At 42.1% G+C, this 21016-nt stretch overlaps 1 protein-coding gene across 1 annotated transcript; it reads right to left on the bottom strand.

Moving 5' to 3' along the window:
- Positions 1 to 1180: 1180 nt before the first annotated feature.
- On the bottom strand, positions 1181 to 20066 carry LOC135203563 (CCR4-NOT transcription complex subunit 1-like). Its single transcript, XM_064233310.1, has 5 exons — positions 20001 to 20066; positions 2277 to 2441; positions 1937 to 2111; positions 1430 to 1686; positions 1181 to 1198 (listed from the first exon to the last, which is right to left on the bottom strand). Exons 1-5 carry the CDS (start codon positions 20064 to 20066, stop codon positions 1181 to 1183), a joined length of 681 nt encoding a protein of 226 aa, XP_064089380.1.
- Between the last annotated feature and the right edge of the window lie 950 nt (positions 20067 to 21016).

Raw genomic sequence — 21016 nt, 5'->3', positions numbered from 1 at the left:
TTTACATTACACTTTGTCCATTATGAGAACTTGGTATAAACAAAACTCCCTGGTAGAAAGCCAATCAATAACCTAACTAATTTCCTTATATTTTTCAAAATTGCTGAAGTAATTCTAGAGTAAATCAAAGGCTAATGACAAACACATATTTTGATGAACTTGGGTTTTGGAACAATTTTAGAATCTGTAGAATTTGCTTAGTCTATTATTCTACTAAAGAAACTTGAAAAAAAAAGCCACTGAAACCTTAGCATTAAAAATGATGAATTTTTAATCAATTTGTACTTTTCATATCTAACAAACCTAAGGTCTTAACATTAGGATAAATATTCTAGCGGTACCTGGAAACCGGTATGTAAAAAGAAATTGTGTACACCAGGGACTATTGGTATCTGTGCTTGGTCACGAGTCCTGTGAAGCCACCCACATACCCCTCTAACTTGTGACCATGATAGTTATTTCCTTACCACCTTTAATGAGAGGATTGTACTTTGCTTCCGTCCTTTTAAAGCCGGTTTAGTTTGCCCCGTTTTGCTTTGAAGCTTCACTGCATTTCACCTTCCTACCCTTTTCTTTCATTTGTCCTCCAAGACTATCCCAGGAAATCCTATCCTACCAAACCAAACGAGATTTACAGAACACCATACTAACATAGCAAGACACTCAATGAATGTTTCAATACAATAAAAATGCACAACGACAATAAATTCTCAGGTGATTGCAAACAGAAAAATAAGGCACTATTATCATAAGGAAACCACTTTGAACTTTCAAAAACACTACAAGAGCACAAACTTCTCTCCCGCTTCTAGATTAACTTATCAAGTTAAATCATGTTGGCTAATTGTTCTGGGTCAAAGCAGAAACAATGTGGAAAGCACAAGCATCAGTTTAATTTAAACAATTTAAAGAATTTAAAAAATTCTTTAAACATGGTTAACAGCATCAGGAGTTTAACTTTCAATAAGTAGTTTGCCATCACCAACAGTTACTCAACTTTCTAATTACAAAAATGAAAACACAACATACCTGCTGATGGGAGGCCTGTGTGTCCTGACCATAAACACCTAAAACTTTGGCAACAGTTGCTGGAGTTATGGAACTAACTCCAAAGTTCATCAGGTTACTCCTACATTCCTCTACAGTGTTGCAAAAACTATAGCCGAGTTCCAAAACAAGATCAGCTGTAACCATCAAGCTGAAAGAGACAAATATTTCATTTAATTTCTAGATTTTAAATATTACTGACCTCTCCATTATATAGCATCTACTACCACTGCCGAGGAAGTAAATGCTATATAACTTCATTAACTATATAATGGAGAAGTAAGGTTCATTTAAAAAATTTCCTTTAATGAAAATACAGATATATTTAATTGCAGTATCTGCACAATGACAGCACACCGCTCAAGAACTTTCATTGACTTACCAGGTTCTTAGCCATATTGGCTGGGGGCTCTTGTGTGATCTTCTCCATCAGGACGTCTGAATCAGGGTAGAGGAGGGGAGCAAGAACAACAGGAACACGAGAGCGAGGGAATTCTCGCTGTAAAGCACAGATGAACGCTTGCCTGGATTCCTGAGGCAAGAGAGCAGCAGGTGGATCTCTCCACAACTGGACGATCTGTGCAAGTAGCTGGTGAAGAGCTTCAGTTGGAAGTTCCAAGAGCTCTCGGTCCCCTGATTCTAAGACAACAAAACAATTAATATTGGCAGGGCAGCCCACCAAACACTGCCCCCCCCACCAATAAACAAAAAAAAAAAAAATCAAATTCAGAATACTTAATAATGTCTCTGAAGAAGTACACACACCACAATCATTGTACTCTTAAACAATTTTGTACAAAAAGGCAAATAAAGTTAATATAATGTACAGTAACTGTCCTATATTAAGATTGTTGGGAACTGAAATTTTCCTTCATAGGACAACACCTACCTGTATCAACGTATGCACGAACAAGATCTGGTAGTTTGGCTTTAAGAAGAGCTATCGCTTGATTACGAACTTCTACACTTGTTGCTTGAAGTAAGGTTAAACTTAACGTAATTTCCTGTACACGTGACAATCGTAGAACTTTGCACACGCTACTAACCCACTGTGCTTTGATGTACTGGAAAGAGAATCACCAAATTACAAGTGTATTAAAATTTCAAATGTCGTCAATGAAAACTTCCCTTCAACCGTAAAAATTTAATGACCAAAATCCTATCAATCAATATTCAAACATGACAAGAGGTAATGATCAAAATACAAGTACATAATGTGGTCTTCTTACCTTGCTGGGGCTTGGTGGGTTGGCAATAGCAAAGGCAAGATTAGCAATGAAAATTGTGTGAGGAAGGGTGGCAGATAAGTGTTGCAGGAGCAGTGCACTGGCCCCACCACTTGCAGAACACCACCCAAGGGTGGCTACACTTACACTGGAGGGAGGTTCCTTATCCTGTTATAAGAAAAACATAACACAATTTACTTACAGACATTACAGCTTACTTCTTTATAAGAATGAAGAATAAAGAAAATAAACATGTTCTTGTCATGATACAATAAAGTTTTATGCATACTTACCTGGCAGATATATACTTAGCTATTATAGACTCCGTCGTCCCTGATAGAAATTCGAATTTCGCAGCACACTCTACAGGTAGGTCAGGTGATCTACTGCCCCGCCGCTGGGTGGCGGGAATAGGAACCATTCCCGTTTTCTAAGAGATTTTCTCTTCCACCTGTCTCCTAAGGGGAGGCCGGGTGGGCCATTAATCGTATATATCTGCCAGGTAAGTATGCATAAAATTTTGTATCATGACAATAACATTTTTATGCATTCAACTTACCTGTCAGATATATACTTAGCTGATTGGCACCTTTGGCGGAGGGTAAGAGACAGCTAATTTACTGAATAGACAGGAAACAACATATGTTGTAGGTAAAAAAATAAATAAAAAACCTTGGTTCCTACCTGTGTTAGCGAAAGACTTCATGGCTACTGCTTAGGAGCCTGTATCGCTTCAAGAGCCTCAGCGAGGTAGTGACCTCACGCTAAGAGTTCTTGATGGTCTGTTACAGGGGTCTTACCCACTTACGCGACAGAACCTTAGGATCTTTGTCAATGGGGTCCTATCCACTTACATGACAAAACACCTTGCCTATTGGCATGATCATAGAGCACGACACTAATCCCGATCACCTGATCCTAATTGGGGTTAGTACTACGATTGAAAGGAGTCATCCCCGAACATCCTTTCAAGCAACCCACAACTCGACAACAATATTACAAATAATCATTAAAAACACAAAAACAAAATTAAGGATCAGCATCTGCTCCATTTCCCAGCATAGTATCCGCTGATACATACGGTCCAAGAGAAAAACATTTTTCGTATGTTACTCTAACATCCTTTAAATAGTGGGATGCAAATACTGAATTGCATCTCCAATAAGTTGCTGCTAAAATGTTTCTCATTGACATATTCTTAGTGAAAGAAAGGGAAGTTGCCACAGCCTGGACTTCGTGAGCTTTTACTCTAAGCAGCTTTAAAGAGTTCTCTTGGCAATCCCTGTGAGCTTCGGTTATCACATTTCTGACAAAGAACGCCAGTGCGTTCTTTGACACAGGTCTTTTGGGATTTCTCACTGAACACCAGAGACTTTGTCGACATCCCTGAAGCTGTGTCTTCTTTTTTAGATAGAACTTCAAGGTCCTGACTGGGCAAAGAGACCGATCCAACTCTCTACCTACTAGGGAAGAGAGTCCCTTGACTTCAAAACTTCTAGGCCAAGGTTTAGAAGGGTTCTCATTCTTCGCTAGGAATAGATCCTGGAAAGAAATCACACCCGAGTCTTTTTTAAAGCCCACCCCGAGAGTCCAAAGCATGTAATTCTGATCCTCTTAGCAGTTGCCAGAGGGCCAACAGGAATATACATTTACTCGTAAGATCTCTGAATGAGATTTTATCTGGAAGTTCGAACCTGTCCGAAATCAAGAATTTTAGGACTACATCAAGGTTCCAACTCAGGGGAATAGAAGATCTCACTTTAGAAGTCTCGAAAGACCTGATGAGATCATGAAGATCTTTATTATTTTCCAAATTAAGGTCCCTGTTTCTAAAAACAGCTGAGAGCATGCTCTTATATCCCTTGATAGTGGATACAGCCAACTTCGACTCTTCTCTTAAGAAGAGGAGAAAATTGGCGATTTCGGTCACAGAGGTATTGGAAGAGGACAGCTTCTTCGACCTACACCATCTACGGAAAACTTCCCACTTCGATTGGTAGACCCGCAAGGTAGAGGCTCTGCGGGCTCTAGCAATTGCAGTTGCAACTTTCTTCGAAAAGCCTCTCGCTCTGACCAGTCTTTCGATAGTCGAAAGGCAGTCAGGGAGAGACTTTGGATGTTTTTGTGGAACCTCTCGAAGTGGGGTTGTCTGAGCAGATCTGTCCTTTTTGGTAGAGATCTGGGGTTGGGGAAGTCCCCACCGTCCATTAATTCCAGTACCTCTGTGAACCAGTTTCGGGAAGGCAAGAAGGGAGCAATTAGAGTTAATCTTGTTCCCGTCGATGCCAAACAAACTTTCTTAGTACTTCCCCAGCAATTTGAATGGGGGAAAGGCGTAGGCGTCTATGCCTGACCAGTCCATGAGGAAAGCATCGATCGCCGTGGCTCTGGTATCTTCTTCTAGAGAGCAGAAGTTGTCTATCTTCCTGGAGAGGAATGTGGCAAACAAGTCGATCTGAGGTCTTCCCCAGAAGGACCACAGTTTGTCTGCAGAATTCTGAGTGAAGCATCCACTCTGTCGGGAGTACTTGGTCCTTTCTGCTCAACCTGTCTGCCCTTAGGTTTTTTACACCCTGAACAAACTTTGTCCGCAGTATTATGCCCGTTCCTCTGTCCAGGTCAATAGATCTCTCGCTATTTCGTACAGTGAGAAAGAGTGAGTGCCCCCTTGATTCCGGATGTAAGCCAGAGCTGTGGTATTGTCGGAATTGACTTGAACTACCACTCCCCTGACTTCCGCTTCGAAGTATTCCAGGGCTAGATGAATGGCCAGGAGTTCCTTCGCATTGATGTGCAGTGTAGCCTGTTCCTTGGTCCAGGTACCTGCCACTTCCTTTGGACCCAGTGTTGCTCCCCAACCTGTTTCCGAGGCATCGGAAAACAACACTAGGTGAGGGTTCCGAATCAAGAGGGACACTCCTTCGTTCTTTATTAAAGGGGTTAACCACCACTTCAGTTTGACTTTATCCCCTGTTGAATGGGAAAAAAGTCTGACAGCTTCTCCTGTCTTTTGACTCCACATTTGTCTGAGATAAAACTGCAGAGGTCTGAGATTTAATCTCCCTAGGGAAATGAACTGCTCTAACGAGGAAAGGGTGCCCAACAGACTGAGCCATTCCCTCGCCGAGGTCCGTTCCTTCCCTAAGAAGTTCGAGATTTTTTCTAAGCCTCGAGCAATTCTCTCTTGCGATGGAAAAACCCGAAAACCCCGAGAATCCATCTGTATCCCCAGATAGACTATGTTCTGTCTGGGGGATCATTGTGATTTCTCGAGGTTCACGAGTAGTCCCAAAGATTTTGTCAACTCTAAAGTCTTCTCCAAGTCCTTCAACCACTGAAGTTCCAATTTTGCTCTTATTAGCCAATCGTCTAGGTAAAGGATATATTTATCCCTTCTAGATGTAGCCATCTAGCAACATTCGTCATTAGTCTCGTGAACACTTGAGGAGCCGTAGACAGGCCGAAGCACAGGGCTCTGAACTGGAATACTTTGCCCTGCATCATGAATCGAAGATATTTCTTCGATGATGGATGCAGGGGAACATGAAAGTAAGCATCCTGTAGATCTAAGGAGACCATCCAATCTCCTGGACGAAGAGCCGCAAGAACCGATTTCGATTGTTTTCCATAGAGAACTTTGTGTTCTCTACAAATCGGTTCAATGCGCTCACATCCAGGACCGGTCTCCACCCTCCCAAGGATTTCGGAACCAGAAAAAGACGGTTGTAGAATCCTCGGGAATGCGGATCCCGAACCAATTCGATAGCCTCCTTTTGCAACATCTGTTCTACCAGTTGCAATAATGCTTCTTTCTTGGCAGGGTCCCTGTTTTGGGCTGACAGTTCCCTCGGGATCATTGTTAAGGGAGGACTGATTCGAAAGGGGATCAGATATCCCTTTGTTACCACTGAAAGGGACCATCTTTCTGCCTCTCTCAGAGTCCATTCTTCGGAAAATTTCCGAAGTCTGGCCCCTACCGGTGCTTGAAGGACTGGAGTCTCATTTTGTTTTCTTGATAGGTCTGAATGAAGACCTGCCTCTCTTCTGTATTCCTCTCTTCTTAAGGAGGGTCTGGAAGAGGAGCTCCCTCGAAAGGGCTGTTGAGAGTACGAGACTCTCTCTTTACAGGAACAGAGGTCCTTGATTTCTTTGCAAATTGGGCCAAGAGATCTTGCGTGGCCTTTTCCATCAAAGAATGTGATATGTCCTTCACTAGTTGTGCAGGAAACAATTGATCCGAAAGAGGAGCATAAAGAAGAGATGACCTCTGGATAGTAAGTAACTGCTTTCGTCAGAAAGGAACTAAACAAGACTCTCTTCTTCAGAATTCCAGTTCCAAAAAGCGAGGCCACCTCTCCTGATCCATCTTGAACCGCTTTGTGCAAGCAGGACAGTACACTATAAAGGACTTCTGGGCTAGGAGATTCTTCTCTGATCTTCCTTGGCCAAACACCCCAAGGGAGGGCCATCTAAGAAGTTAAAGACTTCTAAGACATTAAACAATCCCTTGAGGAGGTGGTCCATCTCAGAAGTCCCCCATGTTATCTTTGCCGATGACAAGGCTTGTCTCCTTGAAGAGTCCACCAGATTCGAAAAATCTGCTTCGGCAGTGGTAGGGAGAGCTAGACCCAGTGATTCGCCGTCTCGTACCAGATTCCCTTCTTTCCTGTAAAGTTTGGAAGGAGGGGGCAGGCAAAGACGGTCTTCCCCGCCTTCTCCTTGGATTTAAACCAATTTCCTACAAATCTAAGAGCCTTATTCATGGAAATGGTTGGTTTCATCTTAATGAAAGATGATGACTTCGAGACCTTAGTGCTTGTAAACAAAGACCTCAGAGAAGGCGGAGCAGTAGGGCTTAATGAGTACCCAAACTCTTGAAGTAAGAGGGCTGCCAGCGTCTTATAATCTGACAAGCCTGGAGCCTTATGATCTTCCGAATCTGAAACTTCTTCCAAATCGAATTACATTTCCGAAGAGGATTTTTGTTTTCGATAGGAGATGAGTCTCTTGCAACATCTGCCCCACTCTCGCAAGAACAACGGCCGCCTGTGCAAGAACTTGCGTCCTTACGAGAGAGAGGTTGATCCTGCAACACGACATTATCCTTCTCCTGGCCAAGAGCGACAGCCTGCCCCTGCGACATCTTTCTCTCCTGTCAGAGGAAGGATGTCCTCTCCTATCGCTCTCAACGGAACCAACCCTATCCTGACAAGGGCTACTGGCCGCCTGTGCGGTCACCTAGAGTCCCTGTCAGGTAAGGGCTTATCCTTCCGAAAGCTAGACAAAATCCTCCTGGTTTAACTGTCTTTGGAAGAAGTCTGTATATTCTGGTGCCTGGATGGCGCTTGTGGCGCATTGCGCCAGGTTGGCGCTCGTGGCGTATTGCGCCAGGTTGGCGCTTCTGGCGCATTTCGGCAGGGTGGCGCTTCTGGCGCATTGCACCAAGCTGGCGCTTCTGGCGCATCTGACACTTCTGGCTCATATGGATCTTCTAGCGCATCTGGCGCATTGCGCCAGGCTGGCGCTTTTGGCGCATTCTTCACACTCATCCGAGGAGAATCCGCAACTTTTATGTTAGATCCTTCTTTCCTTCCTTTAGTTCTCTTTATCGGAAGGAAAGAGTCCTTTCTTCTGGGAGTCTCCTTCGTAAAAACTCCTACTAAAGCGGAGAGCTGCTCCTGTACATTTAGTAGGATTTTTGCAGCAGCATTCTCTTTTTCCTTTCCCGATGCAGGTGAAGGAGGTCTAGAAGAGGAAGGGGACTCCGATTTGCGCTTAGGAATTAACTTGGTTTTCTTCCTTTCGCATGGAGATCCATCGAAGAAAAGCTCAGGGCTTGAATTCAACGTTGGAGCCTTCCAACTCCTTTTTAAGGGGCGTGACAGTTCATCAGAGCTCCAGCCCCTTACATTAGGTGAAGAATCTGAAGACAAAAAACACTGTTTTAGGATGATTTTTCGATAGCGATCCTTGGCACTTCGGGTCGTCACAGAATCTGCCGAGGGGACGCCTGATCGGTGGGGATTCTCCATACCCTCCGTAAGGCTTTTGACATTCCTTCTCCTCTGGGCCTGTGAGCTTGGAAGAGGTCTAGGCCTGGGAGCGAGATGAAGCCGATCAGACACACCCTCCACTGCACTAGGGACACTTAAATCACTATCACTGTGCTTACCTTGTAACGTTAGCATTTGACGTTCCATCCTTTGCAGTGCAGCTTTAAGATCTGCAATTTCCGTTGCTGGATTTGCAGTCTTAATACAAGAGGAAGATGATACAGGTTTAGGGTTAGGTGTTAATTTAATTAACTCGTTAGAAAGAGACCTACTTACGCTTCTGGAGGAAGCCTTCCTAGCCCTATCCATATCCAATTTCCTTAAATAGGAATGGAATTTAAATTCTTCCATGTCCTCCTCATTCAAACCTACACATTCATCACAGGTGTTAGATATAGAGCATTCATTCATTCTACACCCCTTACAAACTGTGTGAGGATCTACCAAAGCTTTCGGTAGCCTCACCATGCATCACTCATTTACACACTGTCTTCTAACCGCAAAGCTAGAATCCGACATTATGAGAAAATTCCAAAAACCAAGTCCAAATAACAGTCCACGAAAGAGTATGCCTAACCAAAGATCCAATACGTCACCAAAACAACCGGCTTAGAAGATCAATAGCGATGAAAAAACACGAAAATCAAATCAGAAGGAACAACAACAATGTTGATGTCCCAGCCGATAGAGAAAATCTGTCTTAGAAAACGGGAATGGTTCCTATTCCCGCCACCCAGCGGCGGGGAGGTAGATCACCAGACCTACCTGTAGAGTGTGCCGTGAAATTCGAATTTCTATCGGGGACGACGGAGTCTATAATAGCTAAGTATATATCTGACAGGTAAGTTGAATGCATAAAATTAACAGATTTACAAAATCCACGAGAGATTTTGCCAGTACTTTATACCATATTTCCATAAAATTTTTGCTTCCATGTTATCCAGTTATCTCAAGGTATAACTGACTTTATATGGGCTATGGTCAACAAATGTATCCCAGACACCCTACCATAAAGGAAAAGTACTGAATATGAAAGCAATTTTGACAATGTCTTCATATGTAACACCATAATTCAACAAACCTTTATCATTTTTAAATTGTCTACAATATTTAAAGAAATGGAAAAGACAAACCCTTCTCTTAACACAACCAATAACATAGGTTTGTGCACCTATACCTTGCCAACTGTATCAAATAGAAAAATCAGCACAAAACTTGTGTAATTTCAAATCAATTCTAACAAATCTGTTAATCCCAGAAAACAATATATTGCTAACAGATACCAATCTTAAGATGAACAATCTGGGTACAATAGGCAGTCAAGTCATATATGTAGTACAGTGGACGCTCCGTATTCACGCTCTCCTCGGATTCACGGATTTCTCTCGGGAAAATTTCCCTGCATTATTCACGGAAAATTCGCCTATTTGCAGTATTTTTCTATGAGAAATATCCACAAATTCCTGGTTTTTTTCATCACAATTTCATCATAAATACCAATTTGATGTGATAAAACTATCATTAAAAAAAACCAGGTATCAAAATTTCTAGTGGGTTTTTCTTGAGTTTTAACTAACAAAATTGTGTTTTTAAACATTTTTATAGTGGTTCCAACTATTCACGGGGGGAACCACTGCATTTATCAAAATGATGTGCGAGTAAAGGACAAATTTATAAAAATCATGGAAAATTCATACAAATCCTGGAAAACTTATTAACCCTTAAACGCCAATTGTATGTATTAAACGTCAATGAAAATTGTCTGTGGGGTGCCGAATCGACGTACAAACGTCGACACAAAAAGTGATTTTTTTTTAAATTCACGGAAAAATAGTTATAGGCCTATTTGGCTAAAAATTTTGAATCACACACCTTGAGGGATGCTGGGAGTTCACGGATCAAGCTGTTGTTTTGTTTACAATCGTTACCTAGGCACGCAGCGCGAATTTCTTTCTTCTCGCAATAAAAAAGCAAATCTCAGCAAACACATCTCAGAAATTATTTCGTCACTTTGACATAATTTTTGCACCACTTTATATTAGCCCATTACATAAGTTTTATATATGTGGTCGTAAAACGCAATTGTAAGCTAAAACTTCTTACATTCAGTAATATTCAATCATTTAACTTTATTTTAGCAACAAACTAGAAGTCTCTAGCACAATACTTTGATTTATGGTGAATTTATGAACAAAACCTTTTCCTTAGTCAGCGCGGTAACTCTTCCGAAAAATCAGAAATTTTATTGTCCGATGTCGTAATGTTTGCACGTTTTACATTAGCCGTTACATAAAGTTTTAAATATGAAAATGTGCGCAATTTCATGTAGAATATAACAATAAACAACCCATGGTTATAGCTTTTATCAGTTTTGAAATATTTTCATATAAATAACAATAAGTGCCAAATTTTCAACCTTCGGTCAACTTTGACTTGACCGAAATGGTTAAAAAACGCTATTGTATGCTAAAACTATTACATTCTAGTAATATTCAATCATTTACCTTTATTTTGCAACAAATTGGAAGTCTCTAGCACAATATTTTGATTTATGATGAATTTATCTAAAAACTTTCCTTACGTCACCCGCGCAGTAAACTCTTCCGAAAAAAATCTGAAATTTTTTCGCCAATTGTCGTAATGTTTGCACAGTTTTATATTAGCCGTTACATAAAGTTCTATGTATGAAAATTTTGCGCAATTTCATGTAGAATACAACAAAAAACAACCCATGGTTGTAGCTAGCTTTATCAGTTTTTTAAATTTTTAACTTATACAAATACGATATCGAAAAATTTTAAAAAATTCGACCTTCAGTCAACTTTAACTCGACCGAAATGGTCGAAAATTGCAATTGTAAGCTACAACACTTACAGACTAATAATATTCAATCAATTACCTTCATTTTGCAACAAACGGGAAGTCTCTAGCACATATTTATATGGTGAATTTTTAAAACAACTTTTTTTTTATGTCTGCGCATTACGAATTCATGCATCATATTGTGATAATATTTTCTCTGTGTTGCTTTGATCATTTTAAAATTTCTTATATACCACAATCATCGGAATTTGGTGTACAATACAACGAAAAAATAATTAACTCATTAGCTTTAACCGTTTTGCTCAGCGCGATTTGTATACAATACATATGAACATTTTTTCGCGCTGTCATATATTCCAATATTTTAATACTATATGATAGATATTTTTTTTTAATTTCGTGATGGTTACATACTAAACTTCAGGCAATGACAAACAAAAAGAAGCAAAAAATGAACTCTTGAAAATAAAGCGTGCTGTGATTTTTTGAAAAACTTTTTCCTGCTTCAGCGCTCACTCGCGAACTGCCGCTGGCATATGGGAGACAAAACCTTTCGGAAATACCGGCTCAGCGTTTAAGGGTTAATTGTGAGAACCAAAGACCGTGAATTCTGAAATACATTTAACAACAATATGAAAACATTACAGTCTGTATCATTCCCAGTAAGAATACTAAAGCTATACAGGTGGCCCCCTTGTTTAATGATGGGGTTCCGTTCAGTAACCACGTCATTAAAACGAATTCATCGTTAAACCTATAATTCTCTATTTCAACTGATAGCATTAATTTTCAGCCGTATATAAACACACAACTAGTTTCTTTGACTGAGCCTTCTACTTGGCTAAGTTCTGACAATGCTTTTTATCATTAGATTACTCAAATAATTATTTCAACTTCATCCTTTTATAACTTCATAGTGTATAGTATTCTTTAAAATAATATACTTTAACACATTTAGCCTACATTCCCGAGTTAGCCAACTAGTTTTCTTCGTCATTCATTTTGATTGTAGAGGGTAGAGATGAAAAAAAAAATTAATTTCGGCAATCACAGCGCATTTGAATGTCGCCGTCAAACATAAACAAACCACACCGCTATCTATTGAGGAAAGTGAACACTAAACTATTCACTAATGGGATAAACATTTTCAAGCATTGATAAAGATTTACGCTTGCGCTTCTTACCTCTAGCATCATCTGATCTCATGAGTGACATATCGAATACGTATGTAAATACACAGTTGTAAAAAAATTTATCAAACTATCACACATAAGTCTTTCAAGCATACTAAGAGTAAGGAATTCGTGCATGCCGATTGTCTCCATTGTTGTGATTAAAGGTTTGACTTGGTAGAGACTTCTCAAGCAGAATATTTGTAAAAAAAAATGGGAATTTTTATTACAACTAAAATTAATATTAATAACTCTTACCTGTATAATTTATCTAGCCCTAAATCCCCAAAAAGCCGCACCAAAATTTACCACATTGGCAACCCTGTTACCTCCTATTTCTGTCCGCCACTTGGCAACACTGTCGTTGAACAGATACGAAAACCTTCCCTCAAATCAGTTGTGATAGGCAGATATGTGTAGGATGGGTGGGACTAGATAAATTATACAGGTAAGTATTATTAATATTAATTTTAGAATAAAAATTCCATATTAATAAACATTACCTTAATATAATTTATCTAGCCCGATTAACCACATTGAAAAGGAGGAGGGAATCTGAATACAATTTCCCCTTCGGACAGAATAGGAGAAAACAAACAAAGAAATATATATCATAGGCAGTCAAAAAACTCAACCCAAGGTCAAAGATACTAACAACTCAAAGTCTCCTACCATAATGCCACCAATGCGGTAGCACAGGACAAGGAGTAAGTGCATAGTCAGTCCGTCTGTACTAAAGTCAGGTGACCGACCAGGTGACCAGTCAGACGAAATTGCGGACAGCAAGGCTGCACCCTGAAGACTATCAAGCACTATTCTTTCCCTAAAGGATGAGTGTCTGGACTGTCTGGGCGATTCAAAGCTAAGCAAACCTTGGGGTGTATCAACGCAACCCGAAGTCGCCAGCAACGAATCGGCTCATGAGCAACTCCTAACTCGAGCTTTCTGGTGCCAAGAAGAGGAGGCGCGCGGAGCAAAAAGGCGATTCAGTCCCCCGAAGGACGAATGCCTGACAGTCCAACCTGGTCTCATGTTAAACGATCATCGGGGGTGTATCAACGCAACCGACTTCGTCAACAAGAAACTCAGGGCTACTAAGTGTCGCCTGATCTCCACGAGTGTCTGACTCTGAGAAGACAGGTGAGACAAAAAGTAGATGGTGAGCGAGTCACCAGATGACAGCAGACGATCCATCGACTAATTCCCTGTCCAGGACAGTGGAAGAAGCAGGAGTCGTCAGGACAAGCGAACCAGTGGCTAGTCCTAGGTCAGCATCGACTCTGGGAGAAGCGTAGTCGCCAGTGCCGACAACCCAGTAGCTGGAACCATTTCACACTGAAAATGGAAGCAGCATGAGTTGCCTAGCAGTCAGTCCTTGTCATCAAAAACACCTAAATACCAAACTGCCTAATTCCCATTATAACTACGTCAAAAACAAACTGCCATGGGGTTTTATAATACAAAAACAAAAAATATATACAAAACAAAAAATTAATGATACTATACAGGTAGCAACCAAACGTAAAACAGGAAGACTACCTAATTCTCCTGTCTGACGACCTGTCTGCCATCACCAACGGGCCCAAAGAACGAAAGGTCGCCTAGAACTAGAGAAATATCCCTCAAGTAAAAAAAGAGGAAAACAAAACAGAATTAGAACGCCAAGTCGCCGCCTCAAGCACCTTGGCGACTGAGACGTTCTTCATAAAAGCTACTGATGTAGCAACTGCTCTAATACTGTGTGCTCTCGGCGTCTGGTCTTCCCCAGCAGCCGAACCACCAGTTTTAACGATCAGATCTCTGAGAAAAAAAAGATACACCATTCTTTGAAATAGGTCTCTTGACATTTCGGGGTGAAACAAACAGATGACGGGGACGACCCTGAATGTCCTTCGTGCGGCGTAAATAACATGAGAGCGCCCTAACAGGGCAAAGAACTAATTCCTCATTTAAATTACAACAAAGTCGACCCAGCGACTTCAGTACGAAAGACCTGGGAATGGGATTATCAGACGATTCAGTCTTTGCGACAAATTCAGGAAGGTATGACAAAATCATGTCTTGTCCAGATCTGGCAACCAGAAAAGAGAGTGCTTGCAGTTCACCCACCCTCTTGGCTGTAGCCAGTGAGACAAGGAAGAGTGTCTTAGAAGAGAGGTCCCTAAATTTGGCAGAATTCAGAGGCTCAAACGGAGGGAACCTTAAGGCTTGAAGGACTTTGTTAACGTCCCATGTCGGAGGCGAACACTGCGGCCTGGGTCGAGATAGGGAAAAAGATCGAAGTAAATCTCTAATGACATAAGATGAAGAGATCTCAGGAAGCCTTGCCTTAAAAACATAGGAAAGCATAGACCTATAACCCTTAATGCACGAAGGTGACAGGGCCCTGTCATGATGTAAATGAACTAAAAACTCCGCTACTTTCGGTAAGGAAGGTCTAGAAATTGAATGTCCTTGAGACTTACACCAACGTCTGTAAACCGACCATTTAGCCTGATAATTTACTCTGGTTGATTGCCGCCTGGCAAGAGCCAACTGTCGCGCCACTCTGGAGGAGAACCCTTCGTGCTTGGAGAACCTCCTGACAGTCTCCAGGCATGAAGATGAAGCATGTGGAGCCTCTGATGGAACCGATGAAAATGGGGTTGTTTGAGAAGATCTGGTCTCTCTGGCAGGCGAATGGGGGGTTCCACCAGTGCTTCCAGAAGTCGGGAAAATTAAACCACTCCTGTGGCGGCCAGAAGGGGGCGATCAAGGTGAGATCCAGACGCTTGGTTGCCCTCACTTTGTTGAGGACTGACCTCACCAGAGAGAACGGAGGAAAAGCATAGGCTTGAAGTCCCTCCCAGTCCTGCAAAAAAGAGAGTCTGTCCCGGCACTCTGAGGAGTCTGGTAGGGGCGAAGAATATCTGGCACCGAAAATTCAGTGGGGTGGCAAACAGATCGACTGTGACAGGCCATTTCTTCCTGAGGCTGTCGAAGACTTCCTGGCAAAGTGGTCCACTCCGACCCTTGAACTTCGTTCGGTCTCGACAAGGCGTCTGCTAAAAAAGACGTTGTGATGGCCCAGGATAAACTGAGGGACCAACGTAATCCCCTGTCTTCTGCCCAACACAGGATTGATCGGGCTTCTTGAGTGAGAAGATCCGACTGTGTGCCGCCTTGGTTTCTCAAGTACGAGACTGCTGTGGTGTTGTCGACAAAGATCGCGACAACCGACTCCAACAGTTGTTCCTGAAATGAAAGAAGGCCTAGGTACACTGCCCTCAGTTCCCTCCAATTTATTGACATGCTCCTCTCCTCCTCTAAAAACCAAAGGCCCGAAGCGGCTTCGGAGCCCAGGTGTGCGCCCCAACCTTGATCCGAGGGCGGTCTGACCCAAAACATTAGGTCCGGAGGAACCGAAAGAAGAGATGTCCCTGACTTGAGGCGGTGAACTTGCATCCACCAACGGAGATCCTTCGACATTGTGGAGAAGAGGCGACTATCGTGTCCTCGGACACGAAATCCCATGACTGGCGAAGTGTCGACTGAAGGGACCTCATTCTGAGACGACCTCCAGGGAACCAGTTGGATGAGGGATGACAAATGGCCCAGGAGAGACCTCCAAGAGAAACTGGCTGCGTTACGGAGGACAAAAATTCTTCGATCAGACTCAGAAGCTTGTCTATATCCGTTTCTGAGCGGGGAGAAGCCCTCAAAATCTGGGAATTCAAAACAATCCCCAGATAAGTCATGATCTGGCAAGGGATTAGATTGGACTTGTCGAAGTTGACACGAATGCCCAACTCGACACAAAGAGACAGAACTATCTCCCTCGACCGGAGACATTTCTCTAGAGATTCGGCCTGGACTAGCCAATCGTCCAGATACCGAAGCATCCTTACATTTAACCGATGCAGAATAGCTGAAACAGGAGCCATCACCCGAGAAAAGACCTGTGGAGCAGTGGTGAGGCCGAAACAAAGGGTCTTGAACTGGAAAACTCCCGAGTCCGTGAAAAACCGAAGGTAAGGTCTGCTTCTTGATGGATGGGGATTTGCAGATAAGCATCCTGCAGATCGATGGAAATCATCCAGTCCCCCCTCCTGACGGATGAAAGAACAGTCTGGACCGTCTCCATCCTGAACTTGGCCTTTAGAATGAACTTGGTTCAAAAACCGAAAGATCTATGATGGGGCGCCAGGCACCCGAGGCCTTTAGAACTACAAACATCCGAGAGTAAAACCCTGGGAGAAGGAGGAGCTGCTCTATGGCATCCTTCTCCAAGAGGGCCGAAAGCTCCTTCTCCAAGGCTTGACCCCTGATTGAGTGAGGGGAATAACTGCTGAACTCGAGAGGACGCTTGGAAAGTGGAGGTCTGGAAACAAAAGGGATCTCGTAACCTTCCTTCAGGACCTCCACCACCCAAGCATCCACCGCTCTCCCCTGCAAGCTGACCAATGGCGGAGATGACAAGCTCCTACTGCGGTCTCCAGGCGAGGTGATGACTCCTACTTCCGAAAATTCTTACGCAGAGACAAGGAAGAAGAAGAAGAAGAAGAAGAAGGTCCTCCTGGAGGTTGAGCTCTTTCTCTGCCCTTGGAGCCACGCCAAGAACCTCTCCCGCGTTTCAAAGGGTGAGCACCAGAGGATGAAGAAGAGGCACCAGCAACCTGAGATGTACTCTGGAAAAAAGAGCCAGAACCGGAGGTTGTGGGCTGGAGCAGAAGGTACAGATCTGGTCCTAAACTTACGCTTACTCCTTGAAGGAATGGGAGGAAGACCAGAGGAAAAAGCTCTTGATAAGGCCCAGTGAGCTTGGGAAGAGGCATCACCTTGATGTTCCTTCAAAACCTCAGAAAGCACAGAAATATCGAAAAGGAAATCGCCAAAAGGAGAAGAGGACAACACGAAGGGTTCTCTGAATCTCCGATACAGAGGAGGGTAACTGCGACAATACAGGTTACGCCTTAGAGAAACAAGAAAGGCCTGCATTGAAGCAGCAAGCTCGTTCTGATGTACAGAAGCGATTGAAATGGATGAGCAGAATTTCTCAAAAAGAGGAGCATCAGGAGGAACAAACCCGGAGTCCTTGATATACATTAAAAGCCCTCCGAGGACCCACATATTGAAGGATTGAGCTTCTTGTAAGGAGCTCATAACAGCCTCCTAGCAATAATCTTCAATTGAGACAGAGACCGAAGCCTTAGAAGGCAAGGGTTGACTTGAAAGTCGGACAAAATCAGGATTTGGCTTGGGGGGTCGAGAGAATGAAGAATCATCCGTCACCTGGTAAACTCCTCTCCGGTGTCGTAGAAGAGAAGAGAGCTTCCTATTCCCTTCCCCCCGATCAACTTCGAAAGTTTAGCGGCACACGTCCGTCCTCACTCTCGCGAACCTTCTGGGCAAAGGGAAAACGTTAAAAATTCCCGTGACCGGAAGGACCGTCAAGAAAAATCCCTTCTGTAACTACAACGATGGCGGAGGCTGCTTCTGCTCTTTAGGCCTCGCCTGCGGAAGGAAGAAAACTCAAAATTAAATCAAAAAGTTTCTTGAATTCTACATCATGACATCCATTCGAGGAAACATCAATATCACACGAATCCGCGTCATCATCATCATCATCGTCAGATCCTAACTTAGAAACTTCCTCTGAAGTAAAATCCTGACGACTAGCTATCTTAGGTCTGACACTAATATCCCTCCCCCCTTCTCCTAAATAAGCGCCCTTTGGCACTGTTACGGGACTAACAGGGGACACGTTGGGTAAAGATTCGTTAGGCACCTGCCCGGACCGGATCCCCCCTAGGCCTTCGCCACGACGGGGTTCACAAGCCGTGGGTATCTGTCGCACCGTTACCCATGGTGCTGTCGCAGGTACCTGACGAGGAGCTGAAAATGAATCTAAAAGTGTGTTAGACATTCTAGTAAAGGCTTCTTGAAAATTCTCTGACAGATTGTTAAACTTAGCAGAAATATCTCTATCTAGACTAAGCTGTAATTTCTTAAAATTCTGTTTCCAGGTAGTTTCTATTGCCAAAAATCTTCGAATCTACATCAGAACTAACTTCACTAATTACCGGTTGTACAGGGGGCAAAGCATCAATTAATTCTGGAATCGGAGTCGTACGATACCGAAACCGAAGAGCCAGAATCATGAGCGCCCAAGTCAAAGAATTCGTTAGATACAGTTTTAGCAATCGATTTCTTTTTCTCCTTAACCGATCTTTTACGCTGCAAGATTGTTTGGCGTTCATATAAGCAGTATATCCTCGTCAGACCAGGGCTTACATACGTCACAACGAGAAGTCAAGTCACAAACCTGTCCACGACAAGAACTACAAAGTCATGGGGTTCATACTCCCTGCTACTCATCCTTGTCCCACAAACCGGGCAGTTCCTGATGTTGCTGGTCAGAAGGAAAGCCATCGTAATTTCTTGGTAATCCATGTAGAATTGGACAGGTCCAGTAGTTCCGGGTCGCGCAAAAGTTTCGTAATTTAAGATAAGAACCACAACAGAAATCAAGTTAATTCACTATTTCGTGATGTAATGCGTGAGTGGTAATTCATATAAAGTTTCATTTAACAAATAATGAAAGCTTTAAAGGCACAAAAATGTTTAAGGAAATTTATAAGAGCGGCCGTGATGTAAACAACACGGCGCTCGTTAACAACTGATTTGAGGGAAGGTTTTCGTATCTGTCAACGACAGTGTTGCCAAGTGGCGGACAGAATAGGAGGTAACAGGGTTGCCAATGTGGTAAAATTTTGGTGCGGTTTTTTGGGATTTAGGGCTAGATAAATTATATTAAGGTAATGTTTATTAATATATATGTTTATTTTCAAGTCAATATAAAAATCATATTTGACTTCACACATTTTCTTTTCATTACTGAGAAATCGGAGATTTAATTTTCATTAATAAGAATAATTTTCATGAAAACAAAGGATACATGGCATAATTTTTGCTGTCTTAAAGTTGTAAACAATATGTGTTGCCACCCTGTTGCCGTGCAGTGAACTAATGGCGGCTGAATCAAGCTGACCACAGGGAGTTCCCGTACCACTGAATGCCTGTTTTATGAGGTTCAACTACATAGCTTTTCTTTACAAAGTGTAATTAAAGCCTTATTTTTCATTTTAGCCATTGATTTCAAGGTTTTCCAAACCTAGGCTACAATAGACTATCTGCACTGAATAGTCTTTCTCTTGGCCAGCATTGGCAATATTTTTTTAATTTTAAGGGTTTTTTTTCTCTCTCTTCATTTTGCCGTCGTAACTCCAAGTTGACGTAAAACGAGCACGTCGTCAAACAAGGAGTACCTGTACTGATAAATTTAAAACTTGTGCAATGCACCTGAAATTACTAATGCACGACAAGACTGATCACGAACAAAATCACAGACGATTACCAAATTAACCAAAACATTTACAAAATATGTTGCTTGCAAAAAGTATACGCTTACATCAGTAAGGGAGGGACAGAGGGCATCATTTTCCCTCGACCCAGACGTGAACGGAATGTCCTGGGGCTGTACATTAAATAAGTCATTCTTTTATATATACATGAAAACTGTATATGGTCGAGGCCTGTTTGCAAGTTGCATCCCTGACCAATTTTCAATTGAAAAATGAAGTCGCAGTCTGAAATATCAAGTCCCAATTTTTCATCATAATGACTGAGCAAGTACAAACCTTATTATTATTATTGTTATTATTGGGGGAAGGGCGATGAGTTTCTCCACTTTGCGGCCCAGACATCCAGGTTTCCAATAAGCACTCTGTACAAGTGTCCGCTCTGCCTCTCCACCAAACTGACGCACACCTACACAAAGGAGGAGAAGAAAACCTATGAGCATCGAAGTTACACAAATACGTAAATGCAAACTAATGAAAAACAGTAACACAAGGATACTTATAATACTAATAACACTGACACATAATGATAATCATAAAAAAAAAGGTCCAAATAACTTGTAAGTGTTGAATCAGACAGCACATCACAGTCAACCTGCCTGGTCATGAAATGAAAATATGGGAAAAACATGACATCCTATTGAGAGAGAGTTTCTTGCAAAGTCTGTCTGATAACAACCAGGTCTAGATAAGCATTAAAACCATTGTATAGCGAGGTCAACAACAGCATTACAGAAAAAAAAAGTAAATAAATAAACCAGCTAATGTACACATGGATTAGCAAACAGACTGATGACCCCATACGATCTTATTCACAACTGTGGAGACTGGAGATTACAGACATCAAATGACAACAAACACAAAAGTTTTGCAATCTTCAATGAATCACTTTGACTATTTTTACCATAATGAGCTCACCATTATTATAAATAGATAGATAAATAAAGTTAGAACACCCTGCAAAGACAAACATTGCTATGTTCTGAAGTACTGGCAGTATGATTTGGCACAGATGAACCAAGTCACCCCAATGGGGTAGGTATCCACTTGTTGCATATGGAGGTGCTGTACTGTATCATCAGTGTGCATGGGCCAACAATGCATAATAGTAAGGATGAACAAAAACTACTCCTGACATATTTCAAAATGAAATGCAGTTTGATCAGCCAATTGTTGGAGTTTTGATGTCACCTCAGTGATGATATATTACATGCCAAGTAGATACCGTACCTACCTAAATAGTTAAGTGACCAACAACAGAATAAAGTGAATTAAACCTTTCCAACCATCTTTTG

The sequence above is a fragment of the Macrobrachium nipponense genome, chromosome 24 (genome assembly GCF_015104395.2).
Source record: "Macrobrachium nipponense isolate FS-2020 chromosome 24, ASM1510439v2, whole genome shotgun sequence".
Classification (NCBI taxonomy): Eukaryota; Metazoa; Arthropoda; class Malacostraca; order Decapoda; family Palaemonidae; genus Macrobrachium; species Macrobrachium nipponense.
This window is presented reverse-complemented; position numbering and strand designations above follow the sequence as displayed.

Coding starts and splice junctions, on each gene's coding strand:
- LOC135203563 (XM_064233310.1), bottom strand. CDS start 20,066: ATGTCTGGGCCGCAAAGTGGAGAAACTCATCGCCCTTCCCCCAATAAT. Junction 2,442..20,000: donor ATAACAATAATAATAATAAG/GTTTGTACTTGC, acceptor TTCTTATAACAG/GATAAGGAACCTCCCTCCAG. Junction 2,112..2,276: donor ACCCACCAAGCCCCAGCAAG/GTAAGAAGACCA, acceptor TTCTCTTTCCAG/TACATCAAAGCACAGTGGGT.